At 46.6% G+C, this 23677-nt stretch overlaps 1 protein-coding gene across 2 annotated transcripts in view; it reads right to left on the bottom strand.

Annotated features, from left to right (window-relative positions):
- PTK2 (protein tyrosine kinase 2) overlaps window positions 1–22410 on the bottom strand; it is a 67670-nt gene extending 45260 nt beyond the window's left edge. For both annotated transcript variants that reach the window (XM_078613698.1, XM_078613708.1), the window contains exons 1-6: window positions 22184–22410; window positions 5787–6015; window positions 3201–3367; window positions 2082–2169; window positions 1285–1364; window positions 404–466 (exon numbers count right to left, since the gene is read on the bottom strand). In XM_078613698.1, the coding sequence (XP_078469824.1) occupies window positions 404–466; window positions 1285–1364; window positions 2082–2169; window positions 3201–3367; window positions 5787–5972 (584 nt within the window). In that variant the 5' untranslated portion in view covers window positions 5973–6015; window positions 22184–22410. The remainder of the gene's footprint in view (window positions 1–403; window positions 467–1284; window positions 1365–2081; window positions 2170–3200; window positions 3368–5786; window positions 6016–22183) is intronic.
- Window positions 22411–23677: the final 1267 nt, after the last annotated feature.

The raw sequence follows: 23677 nt of genomic DNA, 5'->3' as shown, positions 1-23677 counted from the left end.
TAATTAAAGTGGTTCAAATGCAAAAAATTACAAGCAAATTACTCAACTGTGATTATACGTAGCAATCATCGCCCCCTACTGGCAGACTAATGCCCCAGGTCACTCTTGCCAATTCGACTATCACCTGGTCTCTTGAATTCTCAGCTGGTTAAACAAAATAAACCTGGAAATGTGAATTTACAAGTGTGATGTTGCTCTGTTTAAGCAATAAAATTAGCTCGGTCGTTCGCGTGCCCTTGAACTTGTAAAGTAATACTCCAGGCGAGCGATCAACATGCAGTTTTACCCATCACCCCCTCCAAAATGGCAAGTGTAAATCAGTAGGTGAAAATGTACCACTTAATACATCAGCCAAAAAAAAATCATGGCGAAAAAAAATTCATGGGGAAAAAAAATTACTCACTCGAGCAACTCAAAGTTTGATTTCTTATCCAGTGCCATCTGTGGCATCTCCCTGTAGTATCTCCTGTTGGCAAAAGGACAAGTCACGCTTCGTGTTACTTCAAATATTTCATTGCGTAATTGTAGCAAAGGCGCAGTCCTGCAATTGCTGGCTCATACCACCGCTGGCAGGAGGGCCTACACGAGAGAGGGCGTTCTGGAGAGAGCCCCTCCTGTGGAGGTTGTGGCCTCCTCTGCCACGCTGGCCAGACATGTTTGAAAGGAGGTGGCAGTACCCACACTTACCCCATCACACATGACCTGTCAATCGACTCAATGTGATGCACTCATTCATATTGCCGGATGGATGGAGGTGGTGGGATTTAAGAAATTCCCCCGTTGTTTCAACCGTCAAGCTGGGAGTTCGAATCGAGCGAACTGGTTTCCTCTGGATTACAATTCCTGTGTGATTACATTCACGTGCAACATTCTTTGTAATAATAGTAAGCAAACAAAATTGGAGCTTTAGTGTTCAAAGTATATATTTCAGTTCTCTCTACAGATGTATCACAAGTAAAAATAGTAAAACAGCAGTAAGCATGTGCACACGCTACCATTTAGTACCACCCAACACAATTTTATTAACAGACACAGAACTTAATTATACGCGTCTCTTTCCTGTTAAAAGCCGAATTCCCCAATGGTGCATCACAAAAGCATCTTGTTAGCGGTCTGCTAAGTGCATGAGTCATGTGGTTCGTTTTAAGACTCTACGGAATGCAAATTGTATAATTTCGATATTCAATACCACTATCCATATCGGTGGAGAATTTACAGCAGCTTGTAAAGTATGGCAAGGTCTCGCGTCTATTTTGGAAGTGTGTGTGTACAACAGTTATTTACCGGATCTCTAAGCAGCCCAACTGCACTGCTGTGTCATGATCCGCATGTTCCGCAAAGTCTTGCATGTAGTCGCTACGCACCTGGGAAGTGAAAGGGATCATTGAGATGACGGCGCTAATGATTACATTACCACGCGCTGTGTAGGCACAGGTATTGTGATGGAAAAAGACACAGGATTATCACACAGCACTCATCGCTAAACGATAGCCGAGATGGCACCCAATCACAAACTCTGTGCTGATATTAATGAATGAAAGCCCTTTGTTAATCCCCTGTTGGATGAAGGCTTGCCCACATCGTATTAGTCACGGGAATTATTTGACCAAAGTTCACCGCAACCGGCCAGTGCAGGTTTGTGAAGGGAGCGGGGCAAGCCAGGACCAGTTCGGAGGTTTCCCGACACTAATGTTAGCCGTGGCCGGGAATCTTGTCAAGGAACATAAACTATCACGTGAACTCCAGTCGTCCTCGCAGATGGTCACTGCATCGCACGCTTTCGCATGTGCTTCTATGGCCGTCTGGAACGCTCTTCCTTCCGATATTAGGAAGCCACTGAAGCTATGCACTTTTAAATCAAGATTGAAAACTATTTTCTTTACAGCTGCTTTTTGTGTTTAGTTTGTTGTCCTTCCCCCGCGCCACCAATTAGCAAGGTTGGCTACGTACGATATGGAAAGACGTTCAACATACATGCATACATGTCTCTAGGTTAATTCGCGCAGGTGCGCAGGGACCACAGCACCACCGCTGACCCCACCTTACACATTGAAACCAAGTACTTGAGCAGCGTATCCTACCTGGTGGTAAAGGTAGGCGAATGTGGGCTTGTCTTTGCTGAAGAGGTCCACATAACGCTTGGGGTAGTATCTCACTCTTAATTCATACCTACACATCGCACGATGAACAAACACTTCAAGGTGTGGGCAACATGACCCATGTGCTCATGCGTCGGGTTTGTCGTAGTCGTGCTGCAATGCACGGCTCCCCGACGTGTTTTTTGGGGCTGTTCCGCGCGTCGTTAAGCGCTGCCCGACACTTTTCGTTCACCGCCGTGCAGAGCGAAATGATGCGGTGGAACGAGAAATGAGAACGGCGGCCACGACAAGAGGCAGGGCAGGAAAGAAGTCCGCGAAGAAATGAAACTCCGAGCAGTCGACTCCATGCAACGAAGGCGCTTTCGGCTTAGAGGAAGGAAAACGCACATGGAGATGTGCAATGCACAACCTGCGTGCGTTTGTTGAACAACACTCATCGGCTTCCAGCATAACAACCTTAAATTAAAACTGCAAAGAGCTCATTAGCTAGCCAGCCAGCCAGGGTTGCCAACATGTGGTGGAAAGTTTTCAGCCATAACACGTGGGCAACACACCGGCAGGGTTTGTGTGGCGATAATTCGAGTATTTGGCTGCTATAAATTTCCACGTGATAAGGCACTTCGTTGAGCTATCATTTGTGGCCAGGTTGCGCTTATGAAAAAGAGCTTCATAGCTCAGTGGGCCTTACCTGGTAAAGTAAAAAATAGTTTAGTTTAACATTAAAAAGTCACCGACTGCTAGCCTACACGCACAATCCCCAACAAACACGGGCAAAGCATCTGCAGCAACAATAAAAACACACGTTGACTCGACAACATAAAAAAACTCTAACGCAGTCATTCAAATTCATCAGAAGGCTGAAGTCAGATTCTGAAGTCAGGTCAGTGTTACTGTTGTGCTAAACAGTTAAAATATCCACCCCGGTAAACTTTGCAAAATGCCATTGGTTTCGTCTTCGAATCACAACGTCACTCGGTCACAAACAAGGGGCCTAGTGGGGTCCGGCGAGGCCTCGCGGGGCCCGGCGGGGCCTTGCGGGGTCTGGAGGGGCCTGCCTGGCATGGCCTGCTTGGCAGGGCCTAGCGGTGCTGCGAGCGTTACCTCCATTCCTCGGGCGGGTGGGCCGCCTCGTACTTCTCGCGCACGTACGACACGGCGTGGTCGGGGTGCAGCCAGTGGATCTCCTCCGACTCGGTGTGCACCAGGCGCATGCCGTAGTGCGCCTCAAACTGCACGCTGATCGACGCCACCATCGAGTGGATAATGTTCTGCAAACAAAAACACGTCGTGAGAAACCGTCACGATCGTCACCTCTCTCTCAACGAAGATAAAGCTCCCTCCCCCCGTAGGTGGCCACGGAAAGTGTTTATAAATGAAAGCAACTGAAATATTGTAAGTTAGAATCCTAGCAGGGGTTACTAATATTCTCAAGAAGGTTAAGGAAGAAGAAACTCAACTGATTTGGGAATGTGGTTGAGAATATACAGATGAAATCCGATTAAAAGGGGCTATGAAGATGCCACCAGAGCCTGGACAGTGCTTGGATTAGGCGACCGTCCACCATGCATAATGTGTTAAAGGCTGAAGGATAATTTTGCGGGCAGCAGAGGGCAGAGGACCAAAATCCACGGTTGTACTGTACTTCTGTGAGCTCACATGTACGATGCCCTACTTCTCAAACCGCCTTTAATCAGTGTGGTAAACCATGGTCAAAACACCACTTTTCTCGCAGGGGATAGACAAAGGGCTGTTCATGTAGTCATAAAGATATAAAATATTGTAGAACAATATACAAAATGTTTTTTTTATATATATAAAATTAAAACAAAGAAATTATGGGACTGACCAAAGCGCATGTCCCCCCCAAAAAAACACATAAATTTACACTGACGTAGAAGCCTTAAGAAAACACATGTTTTCACACGATTACTCGCAGATGCGAATTTGAATATAATCATGGACCGCCCTATGTTGCGGTCTTTGCATCAGCCAAAATTAAAGAGACGCACATCATGCAAGCGGGCACGACTCAAAACCACACCTCCCCGCATGTGTTTGTTGTGAAATATAAAAGTTCTAGCGGATGTCAGTACTATCGTTGGCTACTTAATCGCAAACCAAAAAAAAAGCTTATAATTTTCAGTCGTACAGCTCAAACGCCTGTCAGAGAAAGTTAAACGCATTTGCGTTCAACCGGAACGAATTATTCCTCGGTTGAAACCGTGCAACGGCTGCCATGTGTTATTGATAAGCCATTCTTCCCTTAATACCACAGTAGACAAATGTTCCATTTTCACATGTGGTTTAACAATTTATTATATATATTTTTTTAAGGATGAAAGAAAGCCTTGGGGGAAGGGTGACGTCGCACTTATTTCCAACTCGAGTGATACAGCCTGCAAGTGGTGGCTTGGTGGGTCACATTCTTCAAAATCAGCCATTGAATCATCTCACCTGCAATCGGCTATGATAAACTGCATGACTCCCGCATGCACGGCAAGCCGAAGACGTACAAGCACATTCCCGCTCGTGCCGATCGTTTATCGGGAACACTGGCTGCGAGATTTATATCGCATACGCGCATATCTTATCCTCCGTGAGTACCTACTACGGCTGCCACCTCTGCGTGCAATACGAAAACATGGGACGTATCACGGGAATATCTCACGATACCGGAAGAGTGGAGAACTATATGTGAATGCATTGTCTTGAGTGGTGTCTTATTATGGAAGAAGCATAAATAGGGACTTTGCTTTCCCCAGGGAAGACGTATAGATTTTGCCGGATTAGTGACCACAAAAAGAGGACAATCCTGGAAAAACCAGGACAGGTGATGTCGTGGTGAAGGATCATTACTCAAGTCTGAGTGAAAACCACGTGATTTTGATATTCAAGATGAAAATGGGGTTCTCAGTGTCCAATATGCATGAAAAATTACTGAATAGCCTAACCCTGAATAAAGTGCAAAATTATTGTAAAGTACCCTTGAAATAATTATATTCTTTGATTCAAGTAAAATTTAGATTGAGAAAGCTGTTTAAAAATCCATATAAATCTATACCCAAATAAAACCATACTGTAAAAACATGGGGCATTATATGCAAACGTCTCAAGGAACATTATTTATCTGCTGCCAGTAAAAAACAAACATGTCAATAATTTGACAAGTTGGGAAAAATCGTGCATTTGCATGGATTCTGCAATGCTTTGCAACTTGCGATTGTCTTTGGACGTAGTGTTTTAATAATCAGGATGTAAGCTGACGAGTAGCTGTCAGGGAAAACGCGCTTTCGTACTTGCTTATATGGTAGTCTTTTTTTGCTCTGTATTTCATCTCCAAGTTTTGGCTGGCTTTCTTTTGGGTTAATTCCTTAACAGAAACACAACTTTAATCAAATGTTTTGTTCCAATTCTATCATTATCATGTGCCATCCTGTTTCAGAGAGAGACACAGACAGTCGGGCAGATAGACATAGAATGCATGGAGGCTTTCAACCCTTAGATGCAAAGTAATACAAATGCCAGAGCTGTGAAGCTGGCATGCCCAAGTAGGCTCCTTTGACGCAGCACTTTCCCACCCAGTGTTTGCAATGAGGGCTTTTTGACCGTGACCCAGCCAAAGCAATTAGTGACGCACATAGCCATGAGCGGACTCGGTGAAGGGGCCTGGTGGAAATCCATCGGTACCTTGACATCCGTCGAGTCCCCGTAGCGGACGTTCTTAAACTTGCTGGCAGGATCCACGCTGTCCGAGTAGTTGTAGACCTTCAGGAGGCGCTCCGCCAGCGTGGGAGAGCGGGGCAGGCTGTAACGAGGGCCCGACGGCCCCGCCTGCACCCCGCTCTGGCTCGCGTCCACGTACGCCTTTGCCATCTCCTCTAGCACCGTCACCCCCCTCCTAGGAGGCCGAGCTCATCTGTAGGCACACAACATCACGGCGCCCCCCGCACGCCTCTTAAAAATTACGTTACCTGCGACCGCCGCCACCTCTTCCAATCTCAAGCCGCGATGGAGAAAGTCAAGCTCGAGATGAACACGCTGCACAGGCACTATGCGACGCGGCAGCTGCGAACACTTCGGTGTTAACCAACCAAAGGATCGCCAATTAATTTCAGAGAATTTACTTTTACAAGGACAAGGTAAAAGGTCAAGTGCAGCCCTGTAATTAATTTTTCACACCACTGATGGCACATAGGGCCTCCACTAAAGGGAGATCTAAAGGGTACCTTGAGGGAGCACTCTTCTGCGCTGGCCAGATGTACCGTATTTGACGAGGTGGGTGTACCCAGACTGTACCCTACCACACACGATGTCTCTATCAATCGACTGCTGTACCCATTTACACTGCTGAGTCATGGGGGGGGGTGGGATTTTGGAAACTTGCACCGTTTTTTCGATTGTTGCGCCAGGGGATTGATTCAATCCGGTGACCTCTGGATTGCCAGTCCGGTGTGTTGCCAGAGTCCCTAGGTAGGCAGCAGTCTAAAAAGCGGTGGTGGTACAGGTCAAAATCGTCTCTATTGAAAATGGCATGCGAGCAGATGAACGTTACTATAAACCTGAAACATTGGCATTTAACCGGCTGAGGCAGTTATCACAACATATGTGGGAATATTACTTCTGACACCAGAAATAATCATGCACAATGATCATAATTAATCACAGATTCATCACTCCACTGCTGGGTGAAGGTCATCTCATGTTAATCTCAGTCACGGTGGGGGAGGTGACCTTACGTCACCACGCTGCTCAGCGTTATCCATGGCCAGGAATTAAACTGTGGTGACCGTGGTTTGTGACTGCAATGCATGAACTTCCTTGCGCCCACGGTTCCCCCGCAAGGATGTAATACAATGTTGAACTTCAGTTGCGTAAACGGCTTCACACAAAGATTAGAATTTTGAGCGTGCAAGGAATGGTGAACCAAACAGCAGCTGTTCGTCCACAAATCCTACCACGCATTCTTCTTGCAAAACCCACGAACGAAAGGCACGGTTACAAATATGTACATTTTATCAACTTTACAAGTACAAAGCAATGTCTACAACAGAGATATTATTTTTCATTATCAAGCAAAAGGTAGCCAATTTTCACGACGGCCGCATCGAATAATGGTCAGAAGCTTGCAACGATAACTTGCATGACACGGTGGATATTTTACAAGCTGTCCGCATACGTCTACACTGTACTCTTTAATTCTAGAACTATTTAATGCCCAAACAACACACACACAGCAATTGAATAATGCACTTCCATCTGGTTCCATTCATAAAAAAAACCTTTCACAAACAATCAAAAATGTTAACGTGTTGCGCCATGCAATGCACTAGTCACAGCAATGGGACTATCGCTGTTGTTACATCTCAGACCATGAGGCGTGCAGAGGAATCAGTTACACGGCGCTTGCAGGGACAGGTAGAGAAACAGGAAAGCCCTGTTTGCATAGTTGCAAGTGCTCAGCAAACAACGGGCACTACTGTACTGCGACAAAACATGACGCGAACAGTTAACAACGCTTCTTCGCATACAATTTTATAGCACTGTACCGTGAGGCCACGTGTGCAGGACAGCAAAACACATATATACATCTTTCTTTTAGCAATCTATTTTAAGGGAATTCAACGGCAGCGGTCCAAACAATGGCACATACTTCTCTCTACTGTGCGCGCTCAACTGAGGCGTAAAAAAAATGAAATAAATTGAGCCGTTAAAAGATGGGAAGTTTTAAAGCGGGACTTTAATTCCGCGGTGTAAAAAAAAAGAAGTGGGCAGTAGTTGGGAGTGGGGGGGTCGTAACCCGTCCAACACAAACACGGGGCCGGAAAGCAAAACCCGGCGTGCTCCCTCCAGCACAAACACACGGGGATGGCCGGACACGGACACACGGGGATGGACACACACACACGGACACAGACACACGGGGATAGACACAGACACACGGGGATAGACACAGCAACAACAACCGCCATTCGCCACTAAGTGGCGGTGACGTCACCACGACGCTTGTGCCAGGCCAAGTGCACCTTGAGACCACGTGCACCTTGAGGCCACGTGAAGTGTCGAACGCTGGCAGGAGGTCACGGGGCAGACCCAGCAGGTGCCACGGGTCGACTGACCGAGATGACCCAGATGACTGGCTGATGCACCACCTGTGCCCCCTACTGTACCTACTTGCTGTGCTTTAGCCACCCGGCGCTCTGCTCGTTGTTGTGAGCGTCGCTCCTCCGCCCTCCGTTGTTGTTGGAGGGCGACTGCCTCCAACTGGCCAGCGGCGTCCTTCACGAGCCTCCTCCACAGAGGCCGATCTTGACACCGCTGGTACCAGTCATCGGCAAGTCCACTCAGCTCCACGCCCTCCTGTACCACATCACTCCATCTCTTCTCTAGCGCGTGCCGCGCCCGTTTAGCCCCCTCGATCCGGCCGAACAAAAGCTGTTTAGGCATGCGTTGGCTGGGCATGCGGGCTACATGACCCAGCTAACGCAGCCTTGCCTGCCGGAGGAGCTCACCGATGGGACTTTGCCCAGATCTTTCAAGGATTTGTGAGCTCCTCACACAGTCCAGCCTGGTTAAAACCAGGATGGATCGTAGGCAGGCCAGCCTAAATGTTTCAACCAGTGAAGATGCTCCATTAGGGGGGTCCACGGGATAGACACAGACACACGGACACAGACACACGGGGATGGCCGGACACGGACACACGGGGATGGCCACAGACACACGGACACACGGGGATGGACACAGACATACGCGGGGCACCTGTGCCATGCTGAGATGCCATTTGCATTTCCTCCTCATTTTGTCCACCGCATTTCGAAACGAGCCCTCCCCCAGCACCCCAGTGAAAATGTTACTTTCAATCGATCGCAATGCATGCAAATGAACGCACAACGACCTGCTGTGACGAATTGCAACGGGCATCACTTAGATTAGGACGGACAGGTGAACGGTAAAGGTGCGGCCCTGCAATTTCTTGCTCACGCCACTGCTCGGTCAAGGGCATCCCGTGGAGCAGGGGTCCGCAACCTGCAGCCTCTGCACGGACTGTAGGAGCAAGTGCTCCGAGCGAGCACACGAGGGGGATTGGGTGGCCAGCACCACGCCCCGGCCGCCTTTGTCTCCCAAATGTTGATGTTTACACACCGCACTGGGTACTCATTTGAGGCGGAGTCAACCAAGGGGAGGCCCAGGACCGGTTCAGATGATCGTCACTGAGACTGGCCGTGAGCGGGAATCTGGTCACCACCACACATTACACACACCCCAGACAACTCTGTCGCTGCATGCGGCACAATGCAGTGACAAAAGTGACTGAGCGTATGGTATTTGAATTAGAAACACAACATTGCCTGCCTGATCAAATGCATTGTTCCCCTCCAGTAATCGATTATGGCTCAAGATGCTCGCAGCGACAGGATAAAACAAATATCTCGTCCGGCCGTTCCTAAATCGTAGGCCTGATGTGGCTGCGGACCGCATTATTGTAAGTTGTGGGTAGGGGTACAGCCCCGAAGACCGAAGGTTTCTGTGTATTTTTGTTGAATGCCAATTAAATGCTGAACGTAAAAGTTTGATTTGCTGAATGAGAATGTGGTGTCAGCAGCAAATGACTCTCTGGAAAATAAATAAAGAACTGAGCGTCGGGCCCAATTTGTCAATGACTTTATGACAGGCAATGTTGTTGTAGCACACAGCTCAATACTGTACACCATGTGTTACACGCCAAGTGAATTACTCGGATGTAAGTACAATGAAGCTTAACTTCCACTGCACATTACGCCTGGTGAAAGCAGGCCGCTTCCACATCGGTGATACGTAAAATGTTCTCCTGAACCCAATGCTCACACAGACGTGTACTTTGCTGGATTACGCTGCCATTATTATCCCCACATCGCCAAATCAGCCGTGCTGGCGCATTATGGCTGTGGCCGCTCGTCTCCTCTGTGATCGTACATCCAATCCGCCCATTAATCTCGGCGGCCGGTGGCAGTGACAGACACGGAGCCACGTGCATCTCTCTTCGTCATGTCCTTGTCCAGGCCGTGCCGCAGCCAGCCTCCAGACCAGGGAATCGAGGGATATTTACATATTCAGCAGTGGGCAGTGAGCAGAATACAGATCTGTTATCCTGCACATTTGTTTTAATGTTTAAAAAATATATAGTGTTCAATTGTTCTTGATGCGACCCAGGCTACCCTCGTGAAAGAGGCAGTTGCTTCATGTTTCTCGGTGGCTTTATTTGATCTCCTGGTTAAATAAAGAGCGCGATATAACACATGTTACTTTTACAGAAAGATTTTATATGTACGTAGTGTCGCCGGTTTATTTCATTCATTTAAAAAAATCACATGCTGCAATACACCAGGACATTAAATATATATTGCCGAGTTTGAGAACTACGAACATGAAAAGCAAGTTCGTATTTGCATATAACTGGAATACTATCGCGATTACAAATTTTACTTTTAAGTGTTACACAAATTCATATCGCTACAGCTGGATGTCATAAGCCTATAAGCCTGGACTCATGGTCGCTCAACCAATCTGTCCAGCTCAGCCAAACCACTCAACCGTCCCCCATTACGCTCCGCTGTGCCGAGGAGATGTTCTGGTCGATTAAATCGCTGAACATGACAAAGAACTAAACACCTGTTTCCATAAGATAACTATGCGTATACTGGCTGTGTGTACGACAAATACTGGGGAAGCAGTAGTGTCTAAATCGATTAGGAACTGCATTAGTATTGAATACTAATCGGTCAAATGTGGCATCAAAAGTAATGTGCTTTGAACACCATCACTCAAGAATGTGGTAATTGTAATAGTTGCAAGAAAACCAATATATCCCAACTATGAATGGACTAGATCTACAATGCTTAATACATGATGCAGATTAGTCAGTGTGAGCACAATACAAAGTATTACAATACAGACAGACGGTGTATGTTTCTACTGGTGATTCGATGCATTGCCACGATTCAGGGGCATTATTCCATTTGAGAATAGATTATTTATTCAACATCGCGGCGAATGGTAGCGCCTCAAGTGGTCCATTCATTGAGTTTATTACAGTGAGGAATACTGACTGCTGTGTTGTTTAAATGCTTCACATTCTCGACCTGCAATCAATAAATTGCTGGTTCAATTCAACCTCCGGGCACCAGCAGTTGAAACAATGGGGCAAGTTTCTGAAATCCCTCCAACTCTATCCAGCAGTTTCGATTCAAAGCTTTCGTGACTGCAGAGATTCATATTCTTGGTTCTTTCGGTAAAGTCACGTAGAAGGGAAATAATAACATAATAATAAAACAATATTAAAATAAAATTCTCATGACGTTTCGGCCACAACGCAAGCAGCCGTCCTCAGGTGAAGAAACATAGCTGTCAGAAAGACAGCTGCTTGCGGTGTGGCCGAAACGTCGTGAAAATGTAATTTTATTATGTTTTATTTTCATTATTTTATTATTTCCCTTCTACGTGACTTTACCTAAAGAACCAAGAATATCTATCCAGCAGTATAAATTATCGTATGTGGTGGTGGTGGTGTAAAATCGTGGGTACTCCCACGTGTCTTCCAAGACGTCTGGCCATCCTGGAAGAGCAGACCAAAATACCGCCAGAGCTTCCACTAGAGGAACTCCTGACGCCGGCAATGGCGTGGGCATGAAATTTCAGGGCTGCACATTTAGCTTTTTATTATCGTGATGTTAGCCATCCTTAAAATAACTGGAGTATAATTAAAACTGCACTGTGGCCATGGGCGACTGTTCCATAACCACATGAAAACCCTTCTTCTTGGTTCTTTCGGTAAAATCACGTAGAAGGGAAATAATAAAATAATAAAAAAATTACATACAAAATTTTACGTACATTTTTTTAATAATGACAATTTGCATAATAAAAGAATGTTTTATTTTTATTATTTTATTATTTCCCTTCTACGTGACTTTACCGAAATAACCTTGAATAAGAATCCCCGCAGTCACGAAAGCTTTAAATGAAAACACACCAAAACCGTTTTATGCCCACGAAACAATGCGACTGTGGTTCATCGTTTACACAACGTGAAACGGAGCAGGATGGCCCCTCTACAATTGCTACGACCGGTTGCTATTTTTTTTACAACTACGGCACCATCAACATACCACGCTGCTATGCAGGGCGATTGGTAAAAAAAGGCCCTCCATAGTTTTGTTACAGTACAACGTCGCCTACCCCAATCGTTGGGGGGAGTGAGATATTGGCAGGTAAGTGCAAAGGTCAGGTGTGTGAACATCTATAGAAAATGAGTTGCACCACTGTGATTGCCACAGTTGGCCACGTACGGTACGAAAGATTTGCAACATACAACGAATTCTGCGCTGGGTGTGGGTGGTTGATTGGTCAGGGCATACATTTGAAGGTCGGATATGCGACGTTGCACATTGCATGTGATGATGAGATATTCCACATTGTTGCTGCAATTTTTTTAAAATGCGAAACGTCTAGAGCCTATATTCTCAGTACAAATGTTCAGTGACGCTGTAAAAACGTACATGGTCCGCCAGAATTGTTTTGTGCACCCACGTGGTAGCAGTGTGTTGAGTTAATTACAAGATGGCGACAGTCCAGCAGAAAGCTCAATGTGCTTTGCGGTTCATCATCATCATCAACCAGGATCATCAATCCATCTCTGGATGAAAAGCCCCCCAAGTCCCTACCATCGCACATTGTCCAGCGATCCAAGAGTACACCCAGAACCTGCGCACGAGCCAATGTCATTGCTCAATCTCCACGACTGTTCTCCTCCTGGGCACTTTTCCCTCAAATAGCTAATGAGCGTTAAAAAAAAGAGTCTAGAGCTCAATAATAATGTCTATCCCTTCGTCTATCCACTGCTGGATGAAGGCCTCCCCACGCCGTGTTGGTCAAGGGGTCATTTAGCCATACTTCACCATGCCAGTCAGCATGGGTATGTGAAGGGGGGTGTGGGGTCTGGACCGTTTCAGATATCACTCGCCACATAAGTTATCCATGGGCAGGAAGTGAACTCAGGTCATTGGGTTCATAGCGCATTGCTGTAACAGTAATCTCGTGTGTAAGGGCGGCGATGTGAAAGTGATGTGGGCTAAGGCTGATGCATCAATTAGAATCAATTCTTTCACGAACAAAACATGCATTCAATAATGCGCACAGGACTCTTACGATTTGCCATTCATATTCATTTTTTTGTTATATATAATAATGGATTCTCGAGTTTGATATTATTATATGCACCGTAGTCACAAATAAGCATGGAATCATGAAACTAAATCATGACAATTCATTGAATAACAGAAGGGATGAATGATCCTTGCTGGGGAGCCAATATATTTCTGCTGCACGGCCGTTAAAATATTCTGGGTGCAATATCAGGTAACTACAAACGGAATTTTAGAAAAACCGCGAGAAGCACATCAGGATATGAGCACACCAAAGCAGCAGCAGCACATTGGCTACTACAAAACCAAGTTGAATTGAGGAATATAATGGCTTCCATGAACGCGAAAGCATTACGTGCAGCTGTAAACACAACAACAATGCGACCACCCAAAAAAAAATAGCTGAAGGCCACAGCGTCTACAGCTTGGAAGCAATGCGGCTAGACAGACACAAAACACCACGGCGGCTACAACGAATTATAATATTAACAACTTCACGTTAAGAGCACCCTGCGCCACACCAGGACTCTCGCATGCTGCAATGTCTCCACGCGACTGTTTAGGTTATGGATTTTTTAACATCAACTTCTGAAATAAAAGCTCTCTTACCCTATTTAGAGACGCCAAGGATTAAATAACCCACACTGATCGCGCGCGGGTTCCATTTCTGTCAATGCAAAGGTTGTGTCTCCTGCTTTTTGGTTTTACGAACCTAAAACGGTGTTTCCGGTCGAAACAATGCATGTTCCACTTAAATGTCCCTTTAAATACTGCACAAAGACAAAGGTCGCCCGTATAGCCTTTTACCAACTGTGGGGACAAGTGCTATCAGCGAGCATCTATGAAGGTCGGTGGGCACACAACGCGGGCGGGTTGGGCCAACACCACCACGCCCGGTTGCCTTCGTCTCATACCCCCCCCCCCTCCAATGCTGATGTTTACACACTTACAACAGGTACTCATTTATGGCGGAGTCGACTTTAGGGAGGCCAATGATCTGTGCAGATAAACATTACGTTCGCTGCAAGTGGGAAACGAACTCGAGTCGTCACCTCCGATTAGCACGGTGGGCTACGTACGGTGCGAAAAAGATTCAACAACGTACATACATAGGGCAGTGCGCTGACCACCACGACAAAACCACTTCCTACAACACGTGCACGCACGCACACACACGCACATTAAATGCACTGTACCTTAATGTGGTCACAGTGGCGACACTAAAACGTGACATGAATAATCTTGTGCGTGCACAATAGTGCAGTCACCACAGGAACTGCTCTACTCACAAAACCACTGACAAGCCTAAATGTTACATGAGCAATCAATAGCTTGTGCACACAGAACGGTAACACTATTGTAGTCACTGCCCCTTTATGTTGATTACCAAGGGGAATACGTTACAGGATAAGCTTTTCACACGATACAAAGTGCCTGTGTAAAACTTAATTCGATCATGAAAAACCAAGATAGATCCACGTGCCTGAACAAGGTTTTCAATCGGTGAAGACTACCCGCTGTGACAAACTTTGCCAAAAAACACGGTCACTGGCAAAGAAAATTAAACAAAATCTGAAAACGTACACAAAGGAAAAATGGAGAGGCGCATGCTTTGAATTACACCGAGAGCCAGAAAGAGGCCCATATGAATCAGCGAAGAAAAACACGAATCAGGAGGAGACGTAGTGACTGCTGTGGCAAAGTAAGTGGCCTTGGGCAGAGCACATTGCAACTACAAGGGATTGATGGCCGACGGAATGGAAGCAAAGGGAGGGAACATACTGAGGGGTGTGATAGACAGCGCAATCAAATCTTATTTGAAGCGCAGCTCATGATTATGATGTGGATGACAAATACGCTTTCCTAAAAAAATCTCAAGCATTCTTACAGTAATGCAATGTCTGCGAGGCCATCCAAGGTTAGGGAACGTATAAGAAAAGGTGAGTGGGCTACATGAGTTTAACACGGAAGCCTTTCGCGACCAATATCATGCATATAGCTTTTTGGGTTAGATCGCGTAAATATAAATGTGTCGTTAAACCAGCCACCACCCGACATGGCCAATTAGTAATGTTTGTCATGTAAATAGAACATGCCAATTCATTACTAGTACAGCACACCGGTGTGTTGGAAAGCAAATCCACAACATTTACAATCTGAGTACGACGTTTCGCCAGTAATTGCAGCTAGCATCATCATAGCGGACAGCCAGATTTGTGACAAACCTTACTAATTGGCTGTGTCGGGTGGTGGCGGGTTTAACGACACATTTATATTCACGCGATATAACCCAAAAAAACGATTATGGGTTACATGAGCATACACACCTATCCAAGATGACCATGGTATTATTTGGCGTAAAGTAGAAAATTCTCATGTCAGTGAACGGGTTTTGAAAATTCACTAAGCATTATTTCTTGGCCCCAATATGAAATCATATAAAAAAAAAATGTCAGTAGCAGTCTGCATAAGCCAAAGGTAAACAATAATCCCTAAAGTATTTATGCATTTAAAAAAAAGCTACATTCGAACATGAAAGGGCCTATTGTGTTCTAGTCTCTCTGTGTGGCACATAACAAGACTTTGAAGGATACGCGTGACTTTACAGAAATATTCTAAAAGCTCGTTTTTGCTAAAGTGGTTTACTAAACTATAAAATGACAAGACGAACAATGAATTTTCTGGCAATGCAACATTTTCTGGGAAATGCATCTATTGAATAAAAACACGCTCTGACACCGCCGTAAGAATAATAATTTGTAAAAAGTGAACATAGTTTATAAAATAGTCAAGGCAAAACTGGGATTTCCGGCTGCAGTCTCGCACCCTGGGGAAAATGCTTCCAACGCCGAGTGGCCGAGCCGTGGCCGAGCCATGGCCTGTCCGGGACATGCCGGGGGTAACGCGCAAATCCCAGAATCAGCCTCCCGGGGGGACCAACTCACCGCACCGACATTCCTTCACGCGGCGTGCACGCGAGAGAGGGCTGCACCCTTCCGTCTTCAATAATTACAACAGAAGCCCCGCGTTGGGGCCCGGGCATGCTCCGCGAGGCGAGTTCGCAAGCGCCCTGCTCCCCCCCTATTTGGATGGCCTCGAGAAAAAAATGATTACATAAGCAAGACCGCCGAGTTAAGCACTTGTGGACAATTTGTGAGTGATTCACGTTGCAAAGTTTATCCCATGACAGTATTCCCCAGATTATAAAAAAACGCTTTTTCCCCCTCCTTCAATATTATAGAAAAATGTCGGGGGGTGGGTCAAATAATCCGAAGCACACACAGTCTTCCAGAAGACGTCATAATCGAGGTGGTTCAGAATCATCTTCCGGAATATGGTTCTCCGTAGAAATACATTCCCAAGCAGAGGACTGAAGACACCACCACAAGTTCAGGAGAGTCTCCCAGAAGACATCTCTCCTCGTTTAAAGCTGCACATTCATAATCATTTTCTGAAAGAAGGCTCTCCTTAGTACTGTATTCTCCAGGTTATTAAACTAAACTTATTTTAAAAGGACCTCGAAGTTTGTCTTACTTTCCCAAGCGTCTTATCATGCTGAGAACTAGCATGTGGGAATGCTATAAATGTAGTTGTTTAAAACAATTTATGCTCCCTGTACTGTTAGGCAATACCCTGAATCTCCAGAGCTGCATAGCTGAGGTCCATTATCATGCACGGTTGTTACAGAGCTGCGAAAGACAGCAGTGTGGGTCCAACACTCTCACTCAAATGTTTTCCGAGAAGCGTTAAGTGAGAATTTGTTTTGCATCTCATCCGCTGGCAGAGAAGCCGCACCGATGTTTACGTCACACTGGTTATCATTGCACCACCAGACATTACCACCCTCTCCATGTTGAGAATCAGCATGCTTGCACATGTTTAGGAAAAAACTACTACACTGCTATGTACACGCATGATGACTGACAGTCGAGAATAAAAGGATGGAATGGCAGCCAAGGAATGGAACTAGTTTAGGAGGGGCGTAGGTCCACCGAAAAGTTTGAACAATGAAGTCTCGTGTACAGATTCTCAGTGGAATGTTACATCACTGGATCATGAGCCATGGTGGCGGCTTGTGGAGGCCTTCATCCAGTGGCTCGACCATGGCTGATAATGAAGATGACTCAGCTGTGGTGTTGTGTTTTTCAGACGGAAATGTACAAAAAAACAACCCAGGTTGTTTTACCATTCTCTCCCGTGCTGGTGACACCGGCTTGGTGAAAGGAGGCCCAGAATTCGTTCAGATATCACCCGCCATGAATGTTAGTCATGGGCAGGAATCAAACTCGGGTGGTTAGGTTAACAGAGCAGTGTGCTAATTCACTGCACCACTGCTCCACCACCCAAAAGAAAGAAAAACAACCTTCTATAGCAAGCCACGATATATTCCAATGATTTATATTGGACATGCTAATGATTTATATGGGGTGATTATTTTTGCAAAAGATTAAAAATTGGCCCGATTAACCTAAACCACATTTTTTGTTATATACTTGCTGGTGGTCTATATACAGGCCATCATTAATCTTCATTAAGTCAAATAAAAAAGCCACCTTGCATTGTACACAGCTCTATGGTAAGGAACTGCGAAGTGCCTTGCGTTGTATGTGTTTAACAGGAATTGGAGGAGAACCAATATAAGCATGAAATCAAAAGCCTTGGCACTGTCGGTACAGATGGTGCAAGGCTTTAAGTTGTAAAATGTCTCACTTGCTTAATGGTTAACACACTATACAAAAAGTCCAGAGCAGAGTACGGCAATACCGGAGCCTCTTCCCTGTGTCAGATGCCGATTGATTTTTGTTGGCCCTGAGGCAGCGTTAAAAGCACCATTTTGAGACCCCACAAATGCAATGGACCCACATAGGCTTTGGTAGGAGTAGGTGTACCATGTTCTCCAGATTATAAGACATTCTGGAAAAGTAAGGCTCACCCCAAGGTTGAGCTCAGTGTGAATAGATTCATACATATTTGGTAAATGTTTGCTTTAAAAAACAGATTTTTAAAAGTGTCTAACTATTCAGAAACTATGCTTGTAGTTCCACAGCTAATAATGCTATCAAGTTTCCAGAGTTCGACAGCCATGTCCGGGAATTTACCGACAAAATGACTTTAGTCTGATGAGCTGTGGGTGAGTTTTGTCGCAGACTCATGGAAATGAGTCACCCTGTGGCCAAGAGAACACCCTGAATGCAGTACGAGGCGTTCCGGAGACGAGAAACTCACACTTGCTAAGGCTTCTGTGCTGCACTACTGCGACCGCTAATAAGCGAGTGTCACATTGTGTCATCACGCTCCCTGCAGCCATACCAAGGCGCACAAAGCATCCCAACAACACGCCTCACAGCACCCCCCCCCATCTCGCCCCCTCTCCCTCCCGGTCTCCAGTTTCATTTTTAGAAAGTGACGACTTCTGTACTCCCTGCTTCAATGGGAAATCATTCCCCTCCAGCACGGCAACGCAGACGTGTCCGAGAGGCAATGCTTTCCCTCTCGACCTCCCCCCATCGCTGCGAGGAGGGGGAGAGGTTGTGCCTCTCTCGTCTCCTCCCGTGCCCAATGTCTGAACCCCCCTCTAATCGTTGTCCATATGTCGGGCTCGCGCCACTCATTGTTTGAAACCCGATTAAACGATGATCTCACGCGCCCACCAACTGCTACGCATTCTGTTAATTATATTTTGCCCTTTAGTGAAACGTCAACGGATGTAGGTGTACACGAACATCCCAAACAAGCACCTGATCCCATGGAAGAACCACCGGGATTGGATCTACCTCGAAAGCGATGGTTCACGTTAAATCGAAGCCGCCTGCCTCATAGCGGATACACCTACTGCCTTCGAAAGAGGAAATTCAAAGGAAGAAGTTGGTGCAATTGCGGAAACACCGACCAGAACGTAGACCACACAGTGAACCACTGAAGCAATTCACTGCACATCAACTGAAGCCATTTCCTGACTTCGCCTTTGTGGTCAAAGACTTTTCAGCTGCTATTCACCCAGCCGTAGAAAAGATTATATTTCTTTGACACAGAATGGTGTTTGTGGGATTATGCATGCATGTGACTGCTGCCAGCCTGCATCTTACTCAATTACGCACTGCCCCTGTCACACGGCACAATGGGCCGGATCCACGTTGTGACGAGAAAGCCAAAGCACATCACCTCGGAGATATTTCCCCAATGTCGGTGATGGACACTTACATTTCCCTCAAATATTGGACAAGAAACATTCGCCAACAGCTGAATTGTGCCCAGCATATAGTATCTGGACAAAGCTGTAGCAGACGAGCACTGCACGATCAAGGCAATGGATGGACAGGTGTATGACCAGGTACACACACACATACAGAATCAGAATTCTTGTTTATCCTGGAGAAACCCGATGAGTCATTCAGCTTTTTTTTCACAGATGTCCAGTCAGAAAATTACAACAAACGATACAAAAAAGTAAGGTAAGCTAATCACAAATAAATACTGTATATAAAAACTGTTTTTATTTTACCAGGTAAAGCCCACTGACCTGTTAGTTCGTTTTCAGAAGCAACTAGGCCACAAATGATAGCTCAGCGACGTGGTTTATCGTGTGGAAATGTAAAGCAGCCAAATAATCTAAACACAAACTGTTGGGGCAAGTGCCAATTCGTGATAACTTATGATGGTGCTGGGGGTGTGGACAGTATGTCTCCCAGGTATTTGTGATCGCAACACCGGTGCTGGCCCAATAGTACAGGGATTCATCAGCCTTGGTGGCGGGTTTAATGACACATTTATATACGTACGCGATCTAACACCAAAAACAACTCTATTATGGCTTAATCAACCTTGCCGTGCTTACCCTCGCACATCCGATTAGCCACGGTTCGCTACGTACGGTAACGAAAGAAGTTGAATACACAAATACGTAGAACATCGGGGAGGCCTAGGTCAAGTTTAGATATCATTCGCTAATGCTATTAGCCGCGATCGGTAATCAAACCTTTAGTAGACATGCTTTGCACATATGCCTATTGACGCGAAAGTGCATTTAGACACCCGCGTTCGGTTGCATTAAACACGTTAAGTATATCTCTCAAATTACACAGACTAATTAGAAACTATGCGAAATAATCGCATCAACTTTTGCCGGTTTACGCTAACGAACCACTGGGATTGCAAAGTATCGGACGAACATAAATCGGTGCTGCAAAACGGACAACCATAAAATCAACAAAGCCGAGCAAACAATACAATATCACATCAAGTCAAAACCTTACAGATGTACCTTTCACGCATGTAAATTGCACAAACTAGAATCAATAGAAATTACATCCGCCCTTTCCGAATAATCATATAACACAACAGCTTTGAAAACATGGTTTACGTTTTAATGCAATAAACACGTGATTTGTTAAACCGGATGTAATCAAGCAGTTTACTTTATTTCATTAGATAAGCCCGTTATTATAAAAGGGGGTTAATTACATCGTTTGCACTAACTCGACTTGGCTTCCTTCGCGTAAATGGAGACGACGATTAATACACGTTTCGTGAAATCGATCGCAAAAATACACTGGCTAACTTACGATTTAAAGCTTTCGTGACTGCAGAGATTCATATTCTTGGTTCTTTCGGTAAAGTCACATAGAAGGGAAATAATAAAATATATAAAACAATACAAAAATTACCACGACGTTTCGACTGCAACACAAGCAATCATCATCAAATTTCCTTGCTGTGGATTTCACACCTGATGATGATTGCTTGTGTTGCAGTCGAATCGTCGTGATCATTTTTTATTGTTTAATATTTTTATATTTGTATTATTTCCCTTCTACGTGCCTTTACCGAAAGAACCAAAAATATGGTTAACTTCCTTACTTAACGTAACCCCCAGTCCTTATATAAACCGGCTTTTCTCCCATGAATAAATCGGTTTCACTAAAGCGGCTTTCACTTTCCTGCGTGCCTGAGCCCGGTTTGTCGAAATCAACATTTTCGACTGCAACCAAACCCATTCATGCAAGACCGCAGGCGTGTTATCACAAACATTGCAAACGGTGACCCACAACCACACACATCCTCCCCGGGTTCCTTTACACTTAATTTCTCACGAATACTAACCGCTGGAGCTCAAACCTGACTTGCAGCTTAATGTGGCACAACTAAACACAAACCGCAGCAGTGCGATTGCGGCCATGCAACCCAAACTATGGACCACATGGCAAACCCAGAGGGACGCATATGAATAGATCCGTACATTATAGACACATGAACGACAAGCCACAGCCGTCACATAACCCTTACTATATACACCATACAGTAAAGCCATATACACACATGCTCATCAATATACGTAAGCCCCTCGACATACGTACACATTCAAGACAAGCCACATCAGTCTGATTGTAGCCACATAACCCTTACTATATACACATTACATCAAGATACGTAGGCTCCCCGACATACGTACACATTCAAGACAAGCCACAGCAGTGAGACTGTGACCCCAGAGTAAAACCACTGCAAGCTGCGCTCCTTCAACGGAGAAGAAATAGCAAAGCCACTAACTCTCTCTCTCTCTTGAAGCACTCTCTTCGTGGCGACAACATCCAGACACCCTGCACACACTGACCATCGTACGCAAGCCTGTAGATAGCGTGCACTGGCATCTTGCGCCGGTCGCGAGGAGGGCACAAACACTGGGGACCTGTCACTGTCACCGCCACCGTCAGTCGCCTTTGTGCCGCCGCGTTCATCCCCCACGGGCCAATAATCAACAGCGGGTGCCTGCTGTTGCCGTTTGCTCTGCTGTGCAAGGAAGGTCGTCCTGCCAGCAACGTAGCAATCTCTACGAGCTCCCCCTCGTAGCATTAGCGATGGTGACGGGCATTGTGTCCGAGCGAGAACGCGGTCTTCCCTTCTCACCCTTCTGATGAAGCAGCAGTGCCGAGCGCCACCGGCAACCACCTCCCACCGCCGCCGCCGTTCGTCGTGCGCTCTCTCTCTCTCTCAACACCCTCCCCCCACCCCCTCCCGTCCGTCTTTGTCTCTCTGCGTGCTCCCCGCGAGCTCCCCGTGCTCCACTCTCCGCTGCTCCACGACCTGCGTCTCTCGCTGCAAACACCCCCCCACAACCCGATCCAAGATGGCCGCAACCAGCACTCCCGGCGGCCCCCGCGCGGTCGGCGTGACGTCACCGCGCCGCCTAGCAACCACGTTGCCATGAACGCCGCCTCCACCCCCACCCCCTTTCCTCTCTTCCCCCCGCCCCCCGCCCCCCTTCCCGAATCACGTGACCGCAGCACGAGCGAGCTGGGTCGAACCGAGCCACAGTGCCTCCTGCCGGCACGGCGACGTGTAAACACGTTGTCCTGCGGAGGGAGCTGGTAGTAGGAACACGTTGGGGTGCTCGGTCAATGGCCAGGGTCAACGGCGGCGTGGTGTATTCCGCAAATATGGCCGACTGTGAGGGCGGGCACAAGCCGGCGTGAGTAGGTAAAAGGTTGAGTTTTATAAGGGCACCACGGGGTGACCAGCCCCTCCCCACCCAGCCCCACCCCTCCCACCCCCCACCCAGCCCCACCCCTCCCACCCCCACCCGTCCCACCTCCCACCCAGCCCCACCCCTCCCACCCCCACCCAGCCCCACCCCCCACCCAGCCCCACCCCTCCCACCCCCCACCCAGCCTCACCCCGACCACCTCCCACCCAGCCCCACCCCTCCCACCCCCCACCCAGCCTCACCCCTCCCACCCAGCCCAGCCCTCCCTCCCACCCCCCACCCAGCCCCGCCCTCCCCACCCAGCCCCACCCTCCCATTTTTGGATTCACGACGGACGGACGGTCACAATAATCCCCTGTGGGCTGGTGGAACCAGGTGGTTCCTACCAGTATAATTGCCTTTCAATATCTCGTCATCATTATGTTAGATTCCAATTAACCAGGTCCCCCCATGTGATGTTAGATGTCAACTAACCAGGGCCCCCATGTCATGTTAGATGTCAACTAACCAAGGCCCCCATGTCATGTTAGATGTCAACTAACCAAGGCCCCTATGTCTTGTTAGCTTTGGTCTCCCAAACTCAAATGCGTTGAGGGTTTGTCGTGTATGTTGAACTTCTTCTGCACCTTACGTAGCCAATCGTGGTCATCGGAGATGCGAGGGAGGGACAACAAATTAAATATAGCAATCTGTTCGAAAGCAATGAGTGTTAAATCTAGATTCAAATCTGATGTCCGTGCACTCTGCCAACGCAATATCACCAATTAATTGGTTTAATATTTAGTTCATCTGTGAGACACACGACTTTTGGGTTCGGCCACGTCATGATATTGCCAGTCTATGTCGCGAAACCCTCCACCACCCAACATCTACAACAATATTGTATTGTGTATACAAGCATATAACGTGTTAATTAT

Source organism: Lampetra planeri, chromosome 2 (genome assembly GCF_965212315.1).
Source record: "Lampetra planeri chromosome 2, kcLamPlan1.2.h2, whole genome shotgun sequence".
Lineage (NCBI taxonomy): Eukaryota > Metazoa > Chordata > Hyperoartia > Petromyzontiformes > Petromyzontidae > Lampetra > Lampetra planeri.
The sequence above is the reverse complement of the archived record's forward strand: the minus strand, read 5'-3'. Positions and strand labels throughout refer to the sequence as shown.